Source organism: Trifolium pratense, linkage group LG1 (genome assembly GCF_020283565.1).
Source record: "Trifolium pratense cultivar HEN17-A07 linkage group LG1, ARS_RC_1.1, whole genome shotgun sequence".
Lineage (NCBI taxonomy): Eukaryota > Viridiplantae > Streptophyta > Magnoliopsida > Fabales > Fabaceae > Trifolium > Trifolium pratense.
In genome coordinates, this window is record NC_060059.1 from 640,279 (window position 1) to 663,655 (window position 23,377).

Consider the following 23,377-nt stretch of genomic DNA (forward strand, 5'->3'; position numbering starts at 1 on the left):
ATAAAAAAATTGACTTCAGTACTTCACCAAACAACTTTATAGTTTCTCAGTAATCAAGAGTCATAACTTTAGAAACCATGAATCCATTTGTACCATAATGAGTGATGCACTTATTCATTTTACAGAAATTAAAGAAATAAATAAATAAAATATAGAAAATCACTACTTTTTTTTTTTGTGCATAAAATCACTATTACCATATATATATGTAAATGTAAAATATAATAATAAAATTAAGCATTGTATCTGGTTGAAAATAGTCTTATAGTAGTAGTTATCTGCCCGAGAAGATTTATGGATTTAAGTACAAAAAGAATAGACTCTTGGTAACATGTATCCTAAGGGCACATGTTAAGAATCCAAAAGTAGAAATATTCTCTTAAATTTTGTGTAATTAAGTTGTGATCAAGTTTAAAAAGTGAATTAAATGCATTAATTATGATAAAATATTTCATTTTTTGAATCACTAACATGTGTCCTTAGGGCATTTTAGCTTTTCCCAAAGAAAAAATATAATAATAAATAGGAATTTTGTTTCAAAAATAATAATAATAAATAGGAATTGAATTGTATTGAACTTTTTGTGAGACTGCATTATTTCATATTTCTGTGGGGACAGACAACAAGACTACAAGAGCCAATTGGTTAAACAATCTACCATACCTACCATAATTTTTGTGAGGATAATAACCTACCTACCACATTACCATCATTTTTGTGAGGATAATAACATTCTATCTATGATGCCCTTGGGGCAACATGCGTTATGATAACTGAGACACATGCTGTGATGTTGATGAGTAACATGACTTTTTTTTTGTTCATAATAAGTAGAACTATTAAACACAAAGGCAAAAGAGACCAAGAGATTGTCTATCATTATTTTGAATGATATCATTTACTTTAGTTGGGGTGAAGACCGTGCATAATATTAAGGTCAACAGGGACTTGTCTGTTCTTGCAAAACTACATCAAACATAAAAAAATTAATCTGAGCTTAATATAGACTTAAGACAATTCTAAGTAATTTATTTCAAAAACAAACTTTGTGGCAAGCAAACTGTATGAACAATGAAAATAGAGAACCTTTGTATTCTTGAACTTCTTTGTCCAAATCTTAAACTTCCTGTATTGTTTTTATCCAAAAGAAACAAGCTGTGAAACAGATTATAAAAAGAATACCAACTTTGAAAGCAAAATCTAAAAAGAAAAGAAAAATGGCCCTCATTCACAGATGAGTTACTATGATTTATGAACAATGAAATAGGCATATGAGAAACAAACAAGCTTGTTTGAAGTAATCAACGAAGCAAAAATTCATGCATCGAATCAGGACTCCCAAGGAGATCACCATAGGGTCTTTTGCCTATGGAGTCTTTCAAGATTGTTATTTGACCTTCCTTCACAAGTATATCTTCATCAAGTGTATCTATTTTCTCCTTCAACATGTTGATCTCTGAGTTTAACAGCATATTCTGCTCACTACATTGCTTCACTTTCTCCCACATCTTATCTCTCTCCTCTGACACTTTGGGCAACATTCCCCTCATGATTGTTAATTCTCTGTTAGACTCTTGAAGATCACGTTGAAGGCAGTTTATGTTCTCATCTTTCTTCATCATCTGTTACGACAGACCAAAAAACAAGTTTCACTTTCAAATACTAGCAATTGAATAAAATTTCCCCATCGACAACAATTAACAACAGAGTAACTGCAAAAAATCTTATCCAATAAAAACAAAAACAGCAAAAAAAAAAATCTCCATTAGCTGAATTTAATCAATAAATTCCAATACTGGTGAGGTGACAGACCTGAAGCTCAAGGTTCTTCATCTCGTGAGACACAGTTGAAAGGTTGTCAAATGTATTTTGCACCTCAGATCTAAGTATGTCGTTTCCCCTTACTGCTGTAGCAAGTTCAGCTTGCATTTGCTCAACTTGGAGCTCTTTGGAGTACAGCTTTTCTCTTAATAAACTTGTTACCAAGCGTTCAGCTTTAAGCTCAGTTCGTAAAATTTCCTATACAAGAAACAGCGTGAGCATGATGCGCACACCAAGATAATTTCAACGAAAAATATACTAATGATTTAAAAGAAAGGTTAGCGACAATAGTAGAATAGCGCATTTAAAATGTTCATTCCTCTAAAATTCAAGTAAAGAAAAATCTATAGCAGAAACTCACCTCTGATGATTGATCATTCAGTTTAGCTAACATATCATCATCTATAGTCAATAGATTTGACTTTTCTTTCAACAAAGAAGGCATCATCTGCAAACTCCTTGTTAAACCCTCAGTGCCACTTTTGAGTCCATGAATTTTGGTTTCAGATTCAACAATAAATTGTCCACCTAAACCATTTCCAATAATTTGTCCATTCCCTTTAATGAATTCCAGTAACTTTGAACACAAGTATGTGCTTTCATTTAGCATTGTAAGGCCTTGATTCTGAAGGCAGCAGATGCGGGCGCACAGTTCTTTGTCTAGTTTATAAGTAGCAACAATGCATTCTTTCCCATCACCTTTCAACCGGTTTAATAGAGTTATATTTTCTTGGCGGAGAGAGTCCTCCTCAAACTTGTGTGATTCCAGCTCCCTTCTCAAGGCCAATTCTATTCCCGTTAACCTCATTAACTCCATCTGCATTTTCTTGATGTGCTTATCAATGCTCTCCGCAGACTGGTTCTTACGAAGGTCCTCATTAAACCCATCTCGTAATCCTATTATTGTCTTCTCTTGCTCACTGCAAGTTCTTAGTAATCTCGCTACAGACTTGTGCAAATCTTTGCACTCCTTGTCCTTCTCTTCTAAATTTCTTCGAAGGCAGTCCCTGTTTTCTTCAGCTGTCTTGCATCTGTCTTGTAGTTCCAAGAGGTTTTGCTGCAAATCCAGAATCTCCCCTTTCATATTTTCTGCCTTACCGGTCAACACCTTGAGTTGTTGGTCACTATGTGTCATTACACTTTTGCTTTCTGTTTCCCTCTCAGTAAGAGAAGAGACTTCCCTTTGAAGTGATACATTCTGCTCTGCAAGCTCTCTAACTCGTTCGCGAAGCCTTTGCTCTTCTAACTGGTACTTCTCAAGTTTAAATGACCAGTCACTTGACCTCCTGTCCAATTCCTTCTCCAATGCTGACTGCATCTCATTCTTTTCTTTTTCTAGTCTTTGAATCCGAAGTTCCAGTTCTGACTTTACACATTTAAGTTCTTCCTTGGCAGAAGCTCTGTCAGCAATTTGGGACCTTAGATGGGTTGTAACTTCTAGAGCCAAGCTTATTTTCTCCTCTACTAAGTTCCTGATTGTTTGAATCAGTGTTGTCACGTCATAACCATAGTCAGGAAAAAAGTTTTCATGTTCCAATTTCTGTGAAAGAAGAATAACTCTCTCCTCAGCTTCCTTTGATCTTCTCAGTAGTTCTGCATCAAGATCCTCTTCAGGCTCATCACAGCTTAAACCCTCACAATTACCATCCATGCCATGATATCCGTTGGACATTCTATATGGTTCTTCCAATGAATAGCTTTTTGGTGGAGCATCATCAAAATCAGATTCATAGCGTCCATTCATTGATCTAGCATAGATATCTTCGATTGTGATTGGATTGTCAACAGAAAAATTATTTGAACTCCTTTTTGAAATATCACAAGTTTGAGAAAGTCTCTCAATGACATTTTTTGCAAGAGTTCTTGGAGATTCATGTCCATACCCATTTTCTGTCCAATCTCGGGATGAGGTACGAAGACGGCTAAATGAATGAGCCCTTGGTTTGTCTTTGATTCCATTAGTTGGCGAATTAGGTGTTGTATGTTGAACTTTTGGAGGAAGCTTCGTGCAATGATTTCCATGTCTACTGCTATTTTTCTGTGAACTGCTCCTGGGTCTATTTTCCTCTAGCTGCTGCTCCCCATCAATGTAACGATCCACAACCATACTTGAAATGTTACTAGAACAAGTAGAGTTCGCAGATGACTCGTGATGGGATCTTGAGGAACTACTAGCAGGTCTCTCGCATCTCTGGGAATTTTGGACAGTAGACACTGCAGATTGTGACGGCTTGTCCCGTTTTTCAGAACTTTGAGTCTGGCTACTGATACATACACAGAAAGTACAAAGTTTACAAACAACATAAATATGCGTAAAATGTAACTAATACTACAATGTATTATAAACATCAGTTTAGTAAATATTATACTTTAAAAGTTAGAAAGTTGGGTCTCACCGCAACGAATGCTCAAATTGATGATATGGATCACTAGCAATGCTACTTGAAGGAGATCTAGTTGGATCTTTGAAATGAAAGGAAGCTGACGACATTGACCTGCTCCTTCTAAGGCTTGGACCAGTGCATGAACTTTGGTTATCAGCAACTTTATTTCTAGATTTGGAGAAGAAGCCGTTGTCCTCACTTTTGCCATGAGCTTGATTCTTCAGTCCACTATCTGAGAAAACCTCCCACGACAATTGCTCATTTTTTGACTTTGGTGGAGTCGAATTCTTGCTTTCACCGCTAGATGCAGACGATCTGAAAAAGAATAGTTTCTTCATGTGTGTTGAGTTTTGTCTCGAATTGCTTCCACAAGCTCATCAAAGTGTCCAACTTTCGAAAGATTGAACGACCAAAACTAACAATAGCTCAGGCGTCACCAAACCTATGACAGAAAATGAAACACAAATCCCAACAAGACAAAATAGGATTATACAAACAAGAATTGAAACTCATTGATTGTAAAAGTAAAAATAGCACTAAACATGTGAGACCAACACAAATCATTGTGCAACGTTCACTATTCAAACTAAAAATAAAAATTAAACAATCAAATGCAATGAATGAAAACACCATGATATTCTTAACTTTATATTAGCATCTAACATAAGAAAATGATCAACATGATTTGAATAATTCCACTAGCTACTACTACTACATCAGAAAAACGATTCGATAAACAAGTTATTAGTCTCAATGTCAACAAGATCAAAGATTCCATTAAAATACCAATTGCAAAACCCTCAAAATTTAAAAATTTAAAAATCCAAAATTTTCTTCTAATTGATTAACACCAAATATAGGGGAAGGTAAATTACAGGAAACAGCATAAGAAAAATGTTACCTTTTTGGATTCGATTTTGTCTCTTGGAATTTCCCTTTCTCAAATTTCCTAGTAAACAAACAAATAGAATAAAAAGAAAATGGTCAAAGAAAAATAGCCAATTGAATTTAGAGAGAGAAAGTAGAGCGTGACTCACAAGCTTTTAAACGGTCAGAAAAAAAAAAAAAAACTTGAAATTGAAACAGTTCAAGAAGAAAAAGAAGAAGAGAGCAAAACCATGAAATGAAACCAAGATTTGAATTTTAAGGAATAAAGAAACCCTTGACTGAGGAATTGAGTAACTGATAAAAAGAAAAAAATTCAGTTGGAGTTTATTCAAAAATTGAAATTAAAAAATGGAATTCGAATAAGAGAATTAATGAATTACCATAAAGAGAAAGATCTTGAATTGAATGGATAAAATCAGAGAAAAATGATTCAAATTGTGAAGAAATGATTTCGACGAGAGAGAGAGAGAGAGAGAGAGAGTGAGTGTGAGTTGTTTGTTGTGTTACTACTGATTGTAGTAGTTGTTTTGTGTGGGAATTTGAGCAAAAGAATAAGGGTATTATTGTCAGAGAAAAAGTTTAAAAGGTTTGTATGCCGCGCGGAATATACGGAATAGGAGCGTTACTGTTGTTGTTGGATTGGATCATCACACGCATTACCCTTCTTGGCCCCTCATGTCCTACAAACTACTGGATTACTACTTATTAGTTGGGAGGGAAATGCTAACTGGTGTTTCGGGCACTAGTTAAGGAAGTGTTTCACAACACTAGTTAAGAAAATTAATAAATCATATTAATTTATGTCATAAGGGCACATGTTAATAGTATATCTAAAAACTAAAAAATTGTTAGTTTCAATGCAAAATTTATCTTATTTAGTCTTTTAATTAATCTACCAGAAACACCGATTAGCATGACCCTTGTTAGCATTATCGTTATTTTGATTTTGATAAAATACTACTCGTTCGGTCCATAAAGTAAAAGAAAATTTTCTCTAAAAGCAAATAATAAGAGAATTTTTTATTTTGAACAAGCTAATAAGAGAAAAATTATTTTTAAATTCAATGAAAACTAATGTATCTAGGCCCCGTTTGGATTAGGTTCGCACTAGTGAAAATTGTATTTTTATAAGTTATTTTATCATAAACTACCTTGCCAAACTTATAATAATACATAAAAATTGCATAAAATGTTTGCATAAACTCAAAAATAAGCTAATCCAAACGAGGCCCTAGTCTATTATCGCGTGCTTTACTAGTTTTCTATTTTACTTTGTTGATGCTTAAGTAGAAAAAAAAATGTTTTTTTTCTTAAATTTCTCATTTTTACAATGTCCGTTTCAAAAGAATAAAAAGTATAACAAAACTACTAATGAATTGATCCACTTAGTAAGGGTCTTGTGCCCTTAATTTATACTAGGCTTAATTGTTATATTGGTCCCTTAAAGACACTCTAGGTTTCACAGTGGTCCCTCAAAGAAAAAAATATTCATATTGGTCCCTTAAAGATACATCCGTTAATCATAATGGTTCTTTCCGTCAATTTTTTGAAAAAAACGTTAAGTCCACTATTACTAATGGTGTACCATCAACATACAATTTTTTTCCTTCCTTCATCTTCTTCGGACAAACTCAAAATATAAACATCAACCCAAAAATTTCAAATTCAAACACACATAATTTTATTTATGGTTAGATTATGCAGTTTTATTGGATCTAAACACACATAATTTTATTAGATCTCACCCCCACCGTTTCACTCTGGATTAGTCAAACCACCATAGCCAACCCCAAATTCTCCGGCAACGACATCGGTTGAATTGACCAGAATATGAACCGGTGAGTTGAAGGCTTGTTCAACGGAGTGGCTTGGTTGGGGCGGCGACAAAGTATTTTATGGTTGGAGCTGAAAGTATAGAAGATGCAAAAAATTAAATAGAAGATGATTGCAAAATTAAATTATGGTTGGATCTGATTAACATACTAATTAGTAATTAAATAGAAGATGCAAAATTAAATTATTGATGGTTGCGTAAGCTCATATGGCTTGATTCATATCATTTTTTTTTTACTTCAATTTCATAAATCTAAATACTTCAATTTGATTAATGATTGTAAAATGTGAATTCTGTTATTGGCTTAAACCTAGTGTGTCTGTCAGATTGGAGATGTTTGCAAAGTTACTCTTATGACTCTCTCATTAATCGGTCAATGTATTTACCTATGTTCCAGTGTTTACTTAAAACTTGTACATATGTAAAATGTAAGATGTTTTTAGTATCACTTGGATGACTTAAAAATGTGCATACATTGATTTTAGTATTCACCAGTAAAGAGGATTTTGTTTTTGTTGGGTTTATAAATGAGGTAATGAGAATTAAACTTTATGAACTCATTTATACTATTCATTTTTTTTATCACTAGACTAAGTTTAATGATTTAGTAGAGAGGATTTTAACTTTGAATAATACTAGCGGCTAGACATATCATGCAAATTTATGTAAATAAAAAAAAATGTCTTATGTTATAGTGAGTTAATAAAATATTTTTTTTGCTAAAAAAAATATTAAAAGTATTGTTGGTATTATGAAAAATCCACACTAATAATTTTTGTATATCTTTATATATATATATATATATATATATATATATATATATATATATATATTCAATTTTCAAATAATGAACGTTGTTAATTGATTTATCCATTAAATATTAGATATTTTGTGATAACATATTATTATTAAACGAATGTGTGAAATAACTTTACGCAGATAGTATATAACAATTAAACTCTAAACTGAGAATATGAAAGAAGAAAAAAAAAACCTAATCTAAAAACTATCAATGAAGAAAAAAAATAGTAATCTAAAATATGAATACAAACAAATTTTTTACAAAAGAAACTTTTGAAATTCTTGGAAATCTCAGCTTCTAAAAATCTTTTGCAATCTTTGTAAATAAAAAATCTTTTGCAATATTTGTAAAAAAAGGAATTTTTTTTTGCAATATGGAGTATATTTGTCCAAAACAAATCTTTCTGCAATATCTATATCTATATATCTATATGTAAAGAGATAAAAAAAACTTTTGATGTAAATTTTTTATAATACCAACAATATTTTTAATTTTTTTTAAAGCAAAATTTTTTATTAAGAAAGTCATAGTAAAAATCGTTTCTTTCTTCCTCTCTGCCTCCTTCCCTCGACTCTGCGCATTCTGAAGAAGCAGCCGTTCCCCAAACCAACCGGACCCCTCTCTCATCTCCTACCTCCGCCACAAACCGGAACCCTAAAATGGCGTACGGTGGTGCAGGTCCTGTTGGCGGCGGTGGTTCCAATTCAACACCAGCAGCAGCAATTAAACAAGTGAAATTGGAAAAAGAATGCGAGCTGAGAATTGAAGTCGGTATCGACGCACCTCTTCGTCTTCGACTCCTCAACGGCACTGCTGAGATTTTTGGTACCGAGCTTCCCCCCGAAATCTGGCTCAATTTTCCTCCCAGACTCAAGTTTGCTGTAACTTCCTTTTTCCCCTTCCTTTCTACTTTTTTTCTATTTAATGTAGGGTTGTTAAGGTGTTGTAAATCAAGTGTGTGTGTTGGGTTCAGAGGTGAAAAAATTTGATTTTTTATGAATAGCTTCTGTAAAATTGATTTTGGTTGAAAGTGAGTTGAAGTTACAGTGATTTATTTTAGGATACAATTCATGATAAAGTGAATGATAAATCCAACCCTAAAAATCAATTCTGGAGGTAAAAACTACAAATTTTAGCTTCTAAGTTGTAATCAATTATGGAGGCAAAATCAATTCTACTTGAGAACAATATTAATAGTAGTAATTTTGGAGCTCTAGAATCAAACTTGCTTGCTCCAAAAGTGGAACCAAACATACGCTAATAGCCATTACCAACACATTTCTTGTTAAGCTTATTGATCTTTAAATGCTCGTTATTAACATTGTTATTTCTTTCTTGTTTTTTTTTAATAACTGCATTGATGTTAGATTTGTAGTTATGGTTTTGAGTATATAGTCCCTTGTGTGATGTATCAGGTCTTTACTTGGTATGGTGCGACAATTGAAATGGACGGTGCTACTGAAACTGATTATACTGCGGATGAGGTAAATCACTGTGGGACTATACTTGTATTCTTGCTGTGAAACTCATAGTAATGTGGGTGTTAGAAACCTGAAAAGACTGTTTTTTTTTTTAATTGTAGACACCAATGGTTAGTTATGTAAATGTGCATGCTATATTAGAAGGAAGAAGAAGTCGCGCTAAACAATCACCTTCAGACGACTCAGTATTGTCTCAGGTAATTTTATTCGGTATTTTGTGATTAGGAGATTGGGTGTTTGATGTGTGTGTTGGTGCGGATTGTTTTTGTTTTTGCTTTTTTTGCATGACCTTTATTTTGCACTTTCAATGCATCTTTCTGATGCTTTCTTTTTTATGAATCACTATGCACAAGGGTTTCAAAACTTGTGCTTTTATTATAGATTGTTGTGTTAGGAAGACCAAAATTTGATATTCCTTTCAAGTGCATGACATATAGATTGTAGTATATTAATTCGTATCAAATGGTTTGATTGGTCAGGGCCCTAGGGTGATTGTTGTAGGACCTTCGGATTCTGGAAAGAGTACCTTGTCAAGGATGCTTCTTAGTTGGGCAGCTAAACAAGGTTGGAAGCCCACTTTTGTTGACTTGGATATTGGCCAAGGATCTATTACAGCTCCTGGATGCATTGCTGCCACTCCAATCGAAATGCCGATCGATCCTGTGGAGGGGATTCCTCTTGAAATGCCTCTTGTTTACTTTTTTGGACACACAACGCCGAGGTAAATAGAGCAGTAATTCCTATCACATTTTCAACTATTAATTCACAAAAAAACTCATTAATAGCACATGAAGGAAATGAAAATCCAATCACCAAAATATTGCTTTTTACAGTAATAATGTAGAATTGTATAAAGTGCTTGTCAAGGAGCTTGCGGGGATGCTGGAAAGACAATTTGCTGGAAATGCTGAATCTAGAGCTGCAGGAATGGTGTTAAATACGATGGGATGGATAGAGGGAGTAGGCTATGATGTAATTAACCTTTGAACCTTACCTTATTGTTGAATTGAAAACTGCTGAAACATGGAATATACTGCTAATTCTTATTATAGATCTTGATTATAGTGGTGGTCTCTCTCCTCTCTCTTACCCTTTCTTTTGGTGTTATTTTATTGCAGTTGCTATTGCATGCAATCCGTACATTCAAGGCCAATGTTGTTTTGGTATTGGGTCAGGTAGATGGTAGCCTTATCTAGATTGAAAATACATGCATCATTACATTTTTCTATTCTATTATGCATCATACCTTCTCATAATTAATACCTTGATTTCTCACTCTTGAAATAATAGAAGCTTCCTTGGGAGGGGTTCTATATATTATAATTTTTGTAAACTCAGTCTCAGACTTTCCCTTTGAACTCCTTATAGGAAAAACTGTGCAGCATGCTCAGAGATGTGCTTAAGGGTGAGCCTAAAGTAGATGTTGTGAAACTTCAAAGGTCAGGTGGAGTTGTATCTAGGAATGTGAAGGTCCGACAGAAGGCCAGAAGTTTTAAAATAAGGGTAACCCTACTTTTCCACTTTTTAATATTTTTCTGCATGTACAAACAATCTCGTTGTCTTATATTATTATTTTTTTTCTTTCCATTTTAGAGGATTTTGATTATACTTTTTAAATGTTAGTTAAAAAGGCAACCATGGTTGGGTTTGGAAAGGTTTGGGCCCATTGTAAAAAACCTTGCATTTGCAAAAGGCCTATTATACGACTAGAACCCGTGACCTCATATTCCCATGATTCCACTTACACTTATCAAATATTATTGTTTGTGTTAAGATTTATTTTTTTAGGCTGCAATTCACTTACATTGCCAATCCTGACTTAGCCAAGCAGTTAACTGAGACAAGGATGATTTTTCTATGAGAAGTAGGTAGGATTAAAGACGGTTCAATGTTGAGCAACTGTTAGGATATAGAATGAAGGGAAATTAAAGTAGTTAAGAGTTGGTATAGAAGTTAGTTAGTTATCTTAGTTAGTTGGGTTTGTTTGTTTGTTGTCTTTCAGTTAGTTTTCTGTTTTAGGCCAGTTGTCATTGATCTTTGCCCTCTCCTTGTGTATAGGAATTCTATAAATATAGACTTCCATTCCCTTAGAAAGTATCTTATGAAAAATATTGTTTTGACTGGTTTCAAACCAGTGTACAGAGAGTATCTTCTGTGGTGTATCTTTATCTTTTTCTTATCAATATTGGTATGTTTTTGGAATCCAATTATTGGGTTCCTAACAGTAACACAAATACTAGTCTCATAATGAGACTAAGTATTGGGTTGTGTATTCTAAAGGATTAGAAAAATGTAACTTATGAGAGAAGGGAAATAGCTCTTTTGAAAATTCTAGGATCCTTTGCATTTATCAGCAATGTTTAAAAATTAGAACCTTGTAACTTCTAAGCACATATTTGTTTAGATGTAATACTGTATCGGCAGAAGTTCGCTTCTGGATATTTTGTTTATTTTTTACCTTTGGGTTAGTTTGTTTCCTCCCCCCTCCTTGGGCATTCTTAACATTAACTTAATTGTTCTGACTGTTCTACTATTTTATTTTGTGGCTCTAATTGAAATTGCCACCATTTGATTTTGATGCAGGAATACTTTTATGGCCTTGCAAATGATCTTTCTCCACATTCTAATATTTCAAACTTTAGTGACTTGTTTGTTTATCGAGTTGGTGGCGGGCCACAAGCCCCACGCTCCGCCTTGCCAATTGGAGCAGAACCGGCTGCAGATCCAACAAGAGTCGTAGCTGTGAATATAAATCGTGATTTGCTCCACACAGTCCTTGCCATCTCATTTGCCAAGGAACCTGATGAGATCATTTCAAGGTAACTATGATTTAGATCATTATTTATTTATTATCCAATGTTAATAATCCTTTTTAAGTTTTAATTTTTTAGAGTCCAATGATAGTGTTTGGTCCATATATTATTTATTGTTGTTGCCGTAAATGTTACTAAACCTTTATCCAAAGTATGACCCATTAAAATAAGAAATGCACTTTTAGACCGAAATATATTATGTAACATTTCCCATCCCCAGTTTTCTACCATTCTATATCTTAATGTGTCACATCTTTTCTGGTGCAGCAATGTTGCTGGTTTTATCTATGTAACAGACGTTGACATTCAGAGGTTTGTATTGTTAGATTTCATTCTGTTGTTTATGGAGAAAGTTTGCAAAATGTTGCATTTCTAACTTGAATTGTATGTTACAGAAAGAAGATAACATATCTTGCACCATCTGCCGGAGAACTTCCAAGCAAGTATTTAATTATGGGATCCTTGACATGGCTTGAAACTTGAGCCGATGAACATGTTTGTAATAGAGAGTTAGTCTCATGGTAGTTTTATGTTTTGATCAATGTAAATACTAAAGGTAATTTATGATCCTTTTGTTTAGGGTTGTTCTCCTAGTGGATGGTCGATCTTTTCCCTTTTTCAAGGAATATCCAGATTATTATAATCTAATTACATGCTTGTAGAATAGCAAGTTCCTTATTAGCCAAAAATTTGAATTGCAATTGTATGTTTGTCTTTTCTTGTCTTTGAATGTGATATTCATACATTTTGTGATATTTAAGACCGTTAATCTCATCCTCTGCAATTCTCAAGAACGCTGTTATTTTAGTTGAATAACATTCAGGAGATCTGATATTGTTAACAAGATTATCAAGATCAGTAACATTAGTTCTTAACATCTCAAGTGTGATCAGGATAAACATGTATGTAGCAAGGTGTTTAAATAACACGATGACCTTTTTTATATTATACAGTAACTCCAAATGTTATAGTATAAAATACGGCGCTTTTGTTTTGTAGTTTCGCTTTTCCCGTCTTTGTTCGTCTTGAGCAGAGACCGGTTAATAATAATAATAATAATATATTTGCTGTTAAAAAAACTCAGAGTTTTTAACCATAAGAAAAAAAGAACTCTCGCTTTTGTTATCGATTATGAAATCGCTATCTCCTTGTGACGGAAAATAAGAGTATTTCCTTCATTTTAGATGATCCAAATACATGTCGATAAAGTCAGATGAATATTTGAGCAGGTCTATTTTGAGAATGTTCAAGACAAACATTTTTTTTTTTAAATTAAACGCATGAGTCCAGGTAACTCTAAAAAATCACAATAAAAAAATCAATGATTCATAATTTCCTCTTTTTTCACAATAAGATTGAATCTCTTTCAACCACGAATTTATCCAAAAGAAAAAAATTAACTTATTATCTCGCACTCTCACCAAGTTCAAAAAAATATCTTAAAATACAGATATTTCATATTAAATATTCAAAAATTAGGAAGGACTTATGAAAAAAATATTAAATATAAAAAAAAAATATATGCAAAAAAGAAAAGGAGAATAATATTTAAAAAAAAAATGATTTAGTTCTGTAGGAACATTTGATTTATCCAGTTTTATTCAAGTTGCAATTTGTGAGATTCTGTTTTGTTCCTTCCTCAATGGAGATGGATTCCATTCCAAACGGAAACAATACCGCCACCGGAACCCCCGTCGGAGCTACCGCCACCGTCAACCCTACGCCCGCTCCCTCCTCCAACATCCCCCGACTTACGGAGTCTCTCAAGCTCGAGCATCAGTTCCTTAGAGTCCCTTTTGAGCACTACAAGAAGACCATCCGAGCCAACCACCGCGTCGTCGAGAAAGAGATGTCCGCTGTTATCTCCGGCGTCACCGATGCTGCCGGTTCTGATTTGTCCCCTGACGACGCCGTCAACCACCTTAACTCCCTCGTTTCCCGCCTCCAAGGGCTCAAGAGAAAAGTAACTACTAACCTAATTTTGTGATTTGAATTTCGTTTCAATGCGTGATGCGGATTCGTGTTTGATTGTTCTCTTTTTGTACAAATCGCATGTTTCATGGTTACGGTATTGGAAATTATTTCAATTTTAGGTTTGCATTTGTTGAATCTTGATTTGTAGTGCCAAATAATGATCTGGGTATTAGTTTAAGCAAAATTGTGCAAATAATTCGATGTTTCTATTCGCTTTGTTTTAGTTGCAAATTTGCAATGTAGTTACTGCGAGTGGTTATGATTTTTAGCATGATTTTGTGGTAAAATTTTGTTTTGCATTTCCTTCCCATTTTCTCTCCCAAATGATTTCAGTTGCATTATTGATTAATTATGTTTGTGATTGTGAAAATATGTTAAGTTGGAAGAAGGTAGTCGAGTAGAGAATTTGCAAGCACAGAAGTGTCGTGTGCGTCTTGAACATTTGGAATCAGCTGATGCAGAAAACATGACAGAATGGAATAACACTCGCTTGAAGCGGATTCTTGTTGATTACATGTTGAGGATGTCATATTATGACACTGCAGAGAAACTTGCTGAAAGCAGCACCTTGCAGGTAATGAATATGGTGGCCATTTGTTGATGCTGGCAATATGCTGTTCCTTTTGAGTATTCTCTGTGTAATATGTTGCAGTCTTTTGTTTTTGGTCTGTTTGGATATAACAGTAATATTTATTGGTCTTTGTTCATCAGGATCTAGTTGATATTGATGTATTCCAAGAAGCAAAAAAAGTTATTGATGCTTTGCAAAATAAGGATGCTGCACCTGCCCTAGCATGGTGTGCTGAAAACAAATCAAGGCTGAAGAAGTCTAAGGTTTATACTACTGTTTGAGTTTATTAATACTTGCTGCCTCATACTTGTAGGATAGTCTTTTGGATTTATTTGGCTCTAAAGTCTAGGTAAAGCATTTATGTTAAGGTAATAAGAATATTTGTAGGATCATCCCAAACATCCAGCAACTATAGAATATGTTCATATAAAACAGAAATAACTACCGTACGAGGTGTGTTAAAAAACAACTATATAAAATAAAAATGGTGAAAGTTTGGTTAGAAATCAAAAGATTTTTTATTAAATTGATGCAAAGCCAGAATTTCTTGAATATCCAGATGCATAATTTGGGCATCATATTATGTACAATTGTTAATTAAGAGCGGTTTAATGTTAACAGAGCAAATTGGAGTTCCAGCTGAGACTTCAAGAGTTCATAGAATTTGTTAGAGCTGATAACAATTTAAGAGCCATCACATATGCTAAGAAGTATCTTGCGCCATGGGCAGCCACCCACATGAAAGAACTGCAGCGAGTCATTGCAACACTAGCTTTTAAAAGAGATACCGTATGTGCCACATATAAGGTAATAATGGGGTTTCTTTTATGTGTGTTTGCGCATTAGTGATACTGGTTTATCTTTAATTTTATCTGTCTTAATGCAGCATTGTTATGGTTGTATTTATATTCATAGTTGTTGAATGGAACAATTCATTATAGGAATTCTGATTTTATACCGTCACTATGTTTAGCATGTATGAAATGTAGATGAAATAATTTGATAGGAGATATAGTTAGGAGGAGAGAGTGAAACTATTTGATTTCTTTGCAAAGAGCAATTGAACTACTTTTTCTTTCTTTGCAAAGGTGCTAAGAAACAGAGGCGAGAAGCCAATGTTTTTACCTTTTTCCTTTAATATCTGGCATCAGTGACTTGTACTCCTTCGTAACATCCCTGGGAGTGTTTTCTAACGGGGAGCTTGGCTTGCTCAACTCAGTTAGAGATGCATGATGCTGAGCTGGGCCTTTTCTTTTTTGAATAAAATATTTAAAAATGCCACTAGTTGACTGGAACACATGATATATACTACAAATGCAGTGCATCTCATGATTATATTTAAACTTCTTTTCATGGATGCTCAATGGAAATTATTATTTTTCAAAATATTAAAAATATTTTATAAATCGTGTGGTACCAAAAAGTGCTGCAGCCAAAGGCGAAACAATGATGGATATGAGTCGCAGAAGAAAAAATTGGAGTCAACAGGGGTATTATTGTTTTAAAAATATACTATTTAATATTTATCTCATTGCACTTTTTTATTTAACTAAAGAAAGAGAGAGAGAGAGAGAGAGAGAGAGAGAGAGAGAGAGAGAGAGAGAGAGAGAGAGAGAGAGAGAGAGAGAGAGAGAGAGAGAGAGAGAGAGAGAGAGAGAGAGAGAGAATAAGTAAGACAATTGAACACTTCTCTTTTCTCTCCTCTATTTATCTCACACTCAACAATACGAACAATCCACTCCTTTTCTCACATCTTTCTATCGCTTTTTTTTTACATATTTCTTTCTTTTACCTTTCTCTCATTAACCAAACAGGGGATAAGCAGCCAGTAATTCATATCATTTGTTAAATCACAGTTGGCTTTGCATGTTGCCTGAGTCGCACAAATTATTGCAACTTTGCTTGAATCATCAATAGAGATGATTCTGCAGCTTTGCTTTTTCTTTTCTTGCCCTGTTTTCATCTGGAGGAGGAACGAGGCCTGCTTTTTCACATGGGCAGACCAGGCGGTAGACTAAGTCTGTTTAAATCTTCTAGTACTAGGTACAATTTTTGTTCTTATAGAATGCAGTATTCACACTTCTTGAATGGTATATCGATGTCGAGATTAGGACTTATGAGCGTACTAGTTAATCAATGATAGTGTGATGGTACACTGTTGGATTTTACTGTTTTATCTGTTTTTATGTTGTTTAGGGGCATGAGTTTGGGCTTCTGGTGTGGGAGCGGCTCTTAGTTGTGGGGTTTCTTGGGGTGCCTTTGCTGTATTTTTTTGGTTCCCTGTCGTTTGCTCTGTCTTTTTAGAGCTTGTGTACTTCTTGCTTTGCTTTCGGGTACTTCTTGGGGTGCCTTTGCTTTACTTTGATACTTTTGTTCTTTAGTAGACATTTTGCTTCATATTGCATCGTCTATTCTTTTGGTAGCTGCCATTTCATCACTAATATATTTGCAATTTTCTTTTGCATAATTTACAGGTCTTATTTGAAGCTAAGCAATGGGATTATCTAGTAGACCAATTCAAACAGGAGTTCTGCAAGTTATATGGCATGACTTTAGAGCCGTTGCTCAATATCTATCTGCAAGCTGGCCTTTCGGCTCTCAAAACTCCGTATCCATAATAAATATAGATTATTATCTGCAAGTTTTTTAACCTAGAAATCATGCTCTAGGATAGGCACATGTTATTATCATGCATACATATATAAATCTCCCACCAAAAGATGAAATCAAATCACTTGGACTCTCCTTAATGGGTTGTTGATAATCAATCTCTTTTCTTGAGCTTTTTGTAGCAGTTATGATTTATTTTGGGGTACAATATTCAAAACATTGTTAACTGGTAGCTAGTAAGGCCTTCAGTTGATTTATATGTCAGTTCCCAAGGTCTTACAGATCTTTTACTACTATTTCTGTAATTCATCGAAAATATGGTTCCTCATGCACACATGCTTATCATTTTAATGACTTGCTGTGGAAGATTTGAAGATATTTTACTCATGAATTTGCGCGTTTCTTATTGCAACCTTGCTGTATACACATTGTCACATCTAACTCTATAGTAAGATATGTCCCTTGACTTGATAAAGATATTGTTACGAGGATGATTGCACAAAAGAAGACCCTCTATCACAGGAGGCTTTCCGCACGCTAGCATTGCCATTACCATATTCAAAGCAGCATCACTCAAAACTTGTTTGCTACATAACAAAGGAGCTAATGGACACGGAGAACCCACCACAAGTCTTGCCCAATGGATATGTTTATAGCGCTAAGGTTCCTTATTTATAGTTTATTATTATACAGGTACTATTATTCTACATTTAAGAATAAGATGAGGCTAATCTTATTATCTTTTGTTCCTTTGTAGGCTCTTGAAGAGATGGCTAGGAAGAATAATGGTAGAATCATATGCCCAAGGACAGGTTTAATTTGCAGTTACACAGAACTGGTCAAGGCATATATTTCATAAATCTAAATACTTAAATTTGATTAATGATTGAAAATGTGAAATCCTGCCATTGGCTTCAAGCTACTGTGCCTGTCAGATTGGAAATGTTTGCAAAGTTACTCTTATGACCCTCTCAGTAATCAGTTAATATATTTACCTATGTTCTGGTGTTTACTTAAAGCTTGTACATATGTAAGATGTTTTTGGTATCACTTGGATGACTTAAAAATGTGCATACATTGATTTTAGTATTTTCCATTGTAATTAACTTCTTTTCGATGGGACTATGGATTGAACTGAACTTACCGGTAGAGAGGGTTTTAATTTTAACCTTATATATGCATTTTAAAATAATGAAAGATGTTAATTGATTTATCCGTTAAAGAATTGAATACATAATAATTTCTATTTGATAAAAAAATGAGAATACGAAGGAAAAAGTAATCTAAAAACTACTTAAAATATTAAAACTGTTTTGAGAAGGTTCTCTTGAAAATAATTTTGATAGTTTTTATATTACAAAAAAATCACTATGGTAATTATAACAAAAAAACTTATTTTTACCAAATACGGAGTAAATTATTTTTCTTATTGTTTAAAAAACTGATTTTTCTTGAAAATCCTTAAGAAAATATATTTAAATTATTTAATGTCATAATCACTATTACAAGTGATGCACTAGGTTTGATCTAGTGGTGAGGGATTTGGGTAGTATACATGAGGTCATATGTACGATCCTCATTACTAATATTGTAAACAAAAAAAATATTATGAGTGATGTTTACAACAAAACAACTTTCAAGCCTCGTTGATATGGATCAAATCATCATAACATTAAAAATTCCAAAAATTTTCATTTTTTTTAAACTTGATATTCAGACTAAAGATCAATTTATCTGATATGACTAATTTCATTGTCCATTTGCGCGAGTCTTATTTAAAGTTAGAGTTTTTTTTTTTTTCACTCTGTATTGATTAACTCACCGAAATTAGGAATATGAGACTTTAAGAGAAACATACTTTAAAGTTCCAAGACAACACCACTCACAAAAAAAAATAGAAGATGAAGGAGTAAGTCACAAGGACTTAGTGAGAGATAACAACCACTACCAACTAGATGAGAAACACACAAGGCACGAGCATTTGATTTTTAGAAAGCTTGTAACAATTCTTGTAAAGTAGTAATTATGTAATATAAATAATACTCGGTTCAAATCATTATAGAGTTTGAAATTGAAATAAGAAAAATATAGAAATCCAATCAAATAAAAAGAAATCATTACGAGAGAATCGGCGGCCCTTTCACTTAGGGGCGGCTCCATCTAACGGATAGCCCTTTTCTCCTCGATTACGAAAACACATCCTCATCTTTAATTAGGGAGTCTACAGCTCGTTGATAGCCAATTCGTTATGAGAGAATCGAGAGACGGCTCCATCTCGTTGATAGCCCTTTCCTCCTAAGAGTGGCCTTTCACTTAGGGGATTATTTAATGTCATAATCACTATTACAAGTGATGCACTAGGTTTGATCTAGTGGTGAGGGATTTAGTTAGTATACATGAAGTCATAGGTACGATCCTCATTACTAATATTGTAAACAAAAAAAAATTACGAGTGATGTTTACAACAAAACAACTTGCAAGCCTCGTTGATATGGATCAAATCGTCGTAACATGAATGATCTTTAAAAATTCCAAAAAAATTCATTTTTTTTAAAACTTAATATTCAGACTAAAGATCAATTAATCTGATATGACTAATTTCATTGTCCATTTGCGCGAGTCTTATTTAAAGTTAGAGTTTTTTTTTTCCACTCTGTATTGATTAACTCACCGAAATTAGGAATATGAAACTTTAAGAGAAACATACTTTAAAGTTCCAAGACAACACCACTCACAAGATCAATTCAAGTGAATTTAAAAAAAAAAAATCATTAGTCGTCATCTTTTGAAAACCTTTCTTTTCACACTAGCAAACTTCATAATCTATTTGCAATACAATTATATATTCAGCCTTTGAGGCGAATAAATGAGAAATTACGAGTTTGAACTTCAGCTTTTACATATATAATGCAATGTTTCTACCAACTCCGCTATGGTTACGAGGACTTCTCCCTAACAAATCAACTACTAAAAATTCAAATTAAAACATTATATAATTATTCATAAATACAACACCGTAACACCAATAGAAAAGGAAAAAAGTACATAGAATAATAAGAAGCATTTATTGGTAATATGTGCTTCTTGTCGAGAAATTAACATAGGTACCAGGTTGATTTCTTACTCCATATGGTATTGTCATCCCAACAGTAATACACACCATCATTTTTCACTATAAAAACTATATCACGATTGTTTCCATACATCTTAGGATCATACACATGAAAAGAGGTACAAAATTTTTTCCAATACATTAAACATGCTTGAGGATCTAAATTTGATGTTTGAGTGATCATTTCTCCTGGTGACAAAATCGTTCGAGTAGTCATCAAGTGGTTGATATAAAATTCTATGTCATCAACAGGCATATAATTGTAGATGGAAAATTGGACTGTGTTGTTGTTTGCATCAATTGACTTGGATTCATAATGGATAGTACTTGTAGTAGTTGCAAACCTATTCATGATACATGCTATAAGAAGAAGAAGAAGCAAGAAATCTACATAATGAATGTTCCTCATATTTTCGCCGAATATTAACTATTGATTTATTTCTCGATGATTTCTCTATTCTCTCCGCTAAAACATTGCATTTTAAGCATATACGATGGACGATAAAGTTATCATCGGGAACATGCGAACACACAAAAGGTAAAGTTTGAAGATTTTTTTTTTCTAATTATATAAGAAATTGCAAATTTACCGAGATATTCTTGTGTGGTCATTGGACTATGCAAGTTTCTCGGTAAATTTGCAAGTTTCACTACATGTACCTTTTTAATTGGACTATGCAAGAGTTTCTCTGTAATACCTCCATTCTATGTGTAAGATGTCAACGACCAGAATAAAATAAGAAATTAAGAAAACTAATTTTTGAATTGAATTTGTTAAAGCTCATGGTAACAAAGTGCCCGAGAGCAGCTCAAATGAGGGTAACTAAGCGAGTTTTATAAAAAGGTGAACTCATTGTTTATTTTTTTTCTCTTCGGTGGTATAAAAGGTACTTTTTTTATATCATTAAAGCAAAATATACATGAATTGCATAAATATAAATCAATTTTAGTTATGCAACCAATTTAGTTTATTTTTTAATCAATTTTGTCATTACACCTATCATATTCATTTTTTTTTTTACAATGAACTGAAATTGAACACATGACCTCTAGTATACTGCTCAAATTCTTTACCACTAGACCAAACCTAGTGGTTTTACACCTACCATATTCTATCTCTCTTCATTTTCTCTCATAGCATATTTGTACTAAATGTAAGTGAATGTATGATTTTTGAATGTAAAAAATTCAAATCTGCTATAAATGGCATTAGCGGTGCATGTAACTCAAAATAGGTAATGTACAAAAAGATAATTTGAGATGATGCAAGGACACTCGTTAATAAGACAAAAAGGAAATGAATGATAAATTTTAGATTTAAAAAGTTAAATTTTTAGAGTTTGAATGCACCATTTTTAAGATAATTTTTTAAAGTGTATTTATTACTTTTAAAAAATGCCAAGTAATAAAAAACAGAGTTAATTTTTAAGGTATTTTATACTATACTTATAAGGTTTTTTTTTACTTTTATTTAAAATGTTTGACATTTTTATTAAGGAAAATGGTAACAAATGCCTATGAGAAACTCTTTAACAGTCTTAAATACATAGTAATGAGTTTTTGTAAAACATTTATGGAAATGTGTGAAGTAATTGAAATTTTTATTTTTTAATAAGAAATTTCTTTAAATGAAATACTTAAACATTGTTCCAGAGGTACTCATTAACAAGATCCTTTTATTAATTAGTGTGTTTAATTCTTCACTAGTACTCTCTCCGGACTTAATAATAAGCAAAAGTTTACTTTTTAGATTCATTATTCAATGAATCTATGAATCTAAAAAGTGCACTTTTGCTTATAATTAAGGTTGGAGAAAGTATTTCCCAAGAGGAAATATATTTATAAAGGGAAGGTATTCAAAAGGTCAAATTATTAATAAATTACACTGATTTTGATGTTTTGGATTTTTCTTTTTATGTTGACTTTGTATTAAAACACCGTCATTTATGGTCCATTTGGTTGGAAAGAAAGCGAGAAATGAACTTAAACTAAATTTGAGTCCAAATTCATTCCTCGTTTCTTGTTTTCCTTCTTTCTCACTTTCATTTATTCCAACCAAACGAACCCTTAAAGTTTTTGCACGCACATGACACTTTTTCATTAAACCAACACTATTTAATTATTGATTTTTTCCCACAGTCATAAATACTTTCTCCCCGAAGAAAAAGGAAACAGATCCAAAAAGAAAAATATTCACGAAGAAATAGGATTTCCATTGCGTCATTCCTAAGAAGATCACAAACGCTTTCTGGAGGAGAAGTATGCGTCAAGAAGACGGCATTTGAGGAAGCTCCAAGTTTAGCGAAGAAATCTGCACATTGATTCCCTTATCTAAGTGTGTGATATAGAGAAACATCGGTTTGAGAGAGCAACTCATTTATATCTTGGATCAACACAGCATGAATATGATACTTAACTTGTGCACCTTTAATGAAGTTGACACGGTGTAAAGAATCAAAATACTAGATAAGTTCAACAATACTCATATCTTTGGTCAGCAAGCGACCCTTATAGATAGCATACAATTTAGAGAACAAAATATCAGATGATCCAAAAAATAAATTTTTACTCTAGAATACTTAACAAAAATAAATTATAAAGTTTAGTCAACAATTTTTTTTCTTCCTTTTGAACAACATGAATGCAACATTAATATAAATAGATTATAAAGTTAAATTTTTATGGATGAACAACATGGAATGCATCCTATATAAACAGGTACTATATGTAGCAATATTAAATATATGTGAAACAAAATGTCAAACTCATTGCTTGTGTCAATTTTGATACTTGTGTGTTTGAATATTTCAAAAACTTCATGTGAATTAGTGAGTGGATCAACAACAAATCCACCTCCCATTTCTGAAAATCACCTAAATGAATCAAAAATCAACATACTCTTTCTTTCCATAGTGAATAACCTACCCTCTGGCTCAGGAGATTTAACCATGATTTGTAGCTTTGACAAAGGTGATACTCCTCACCATTTGGATCAAGGAAAACCTTTAACCATGATAACCAACTTTGAATTAAAAGTATGTGATTTGAGAATGTTTCCACATCATATATCATTCCATTTTTATGATC

General features: G+C 33.1%; 2 protein-coding genes across 6 annotated transcripts; one reads left to right on the forward strand and one right to left on the reverse strand.

The window, feature by feature from the left end:
• Positions 1 to 884: 884 nt before the first annotated feature.
• Positions 885 to 5,652, reverse strand: LOC123910709 (intracellular protein transport protein USO1-like). Of its 5 annotated transcripts, none has more exons than XM_045961908.1 (6): positions 5,474 to 5,652; positions 5,107 to 5,154; positions 4,218 to 4,647; positions 2,183 to 4,085; positions 1,813 to 2,019; positions 885 to 1,622 (listed from the first exon to the last, which is right to left on the reverse strand). In XM_045961908.1, exons 3-6 carry the CDS (start codon positions 4,541 to 4,543, stop codon positions 1,302 to 1,304), a joined length of 2,757 nt encoding a protein of 918 aa, XP_045817864.1. In that variant the 5' UTR covers positions 4,544 to 4,647; positions 5,107 to 5,154; positions 5,474 to 5,652; the 3' UTR covers positions 885 to 1,301. The 5 variants fall into 5 exon arrangements, with proteins under 5 accessions (XP_045817864.1, XP_045817889.1, XP_045817880.1 ...); XM_045961933.1 differs by having other exon boundaries at positions 913 to 1,622; positions 2,183 to 4,082; positions 5,474 to 5,624; XM_045961924.1 differs by lacking the exon at positions 5,474 to 5,652 and adding an exon at positions 5,323 to 5,382 and having other exon boundaries at positions 951 to 1,622; positions 2,183 to 4,082.
• Positions 5,653 to 8,247: 2,595 nt separating this feature from the next.
• Positions 8,248 to 18,284, forward strand: LOC123913855 (protein CLP1 homolog). The gene is given in 17 exon segments (XM_045964748.1): positions 8,248 to 8,610; positions 9,145 to 9,213; positions 9,312 to 9,407; positions 9,690 to 9,931; positions 10,044 to 10,182; positions 10,329 to 10,385; positions 10,579 to 10,713; positions 11,794 to 12,029; positions 12,291 to 12,335; positions 12,419 to 12,518; positions 13,630 to 13,986; positions 14,377 to 14,571; positions 14,709 to 14,831; positions 15,190 to 15,375; positions 17,043 to 17,176; positions 17,655 to 17,841; positions 17,936 to 18,284. Coding segments are annotated over 17 exon segments (2,625 nt in total). The 5' UTR covers positions 8,248 to 8,388; the 3' UTR covers positions 18,038 to 18,284.
• Positions 18,285 to 23,377: the final 5,093 nt, after the last annotated feature.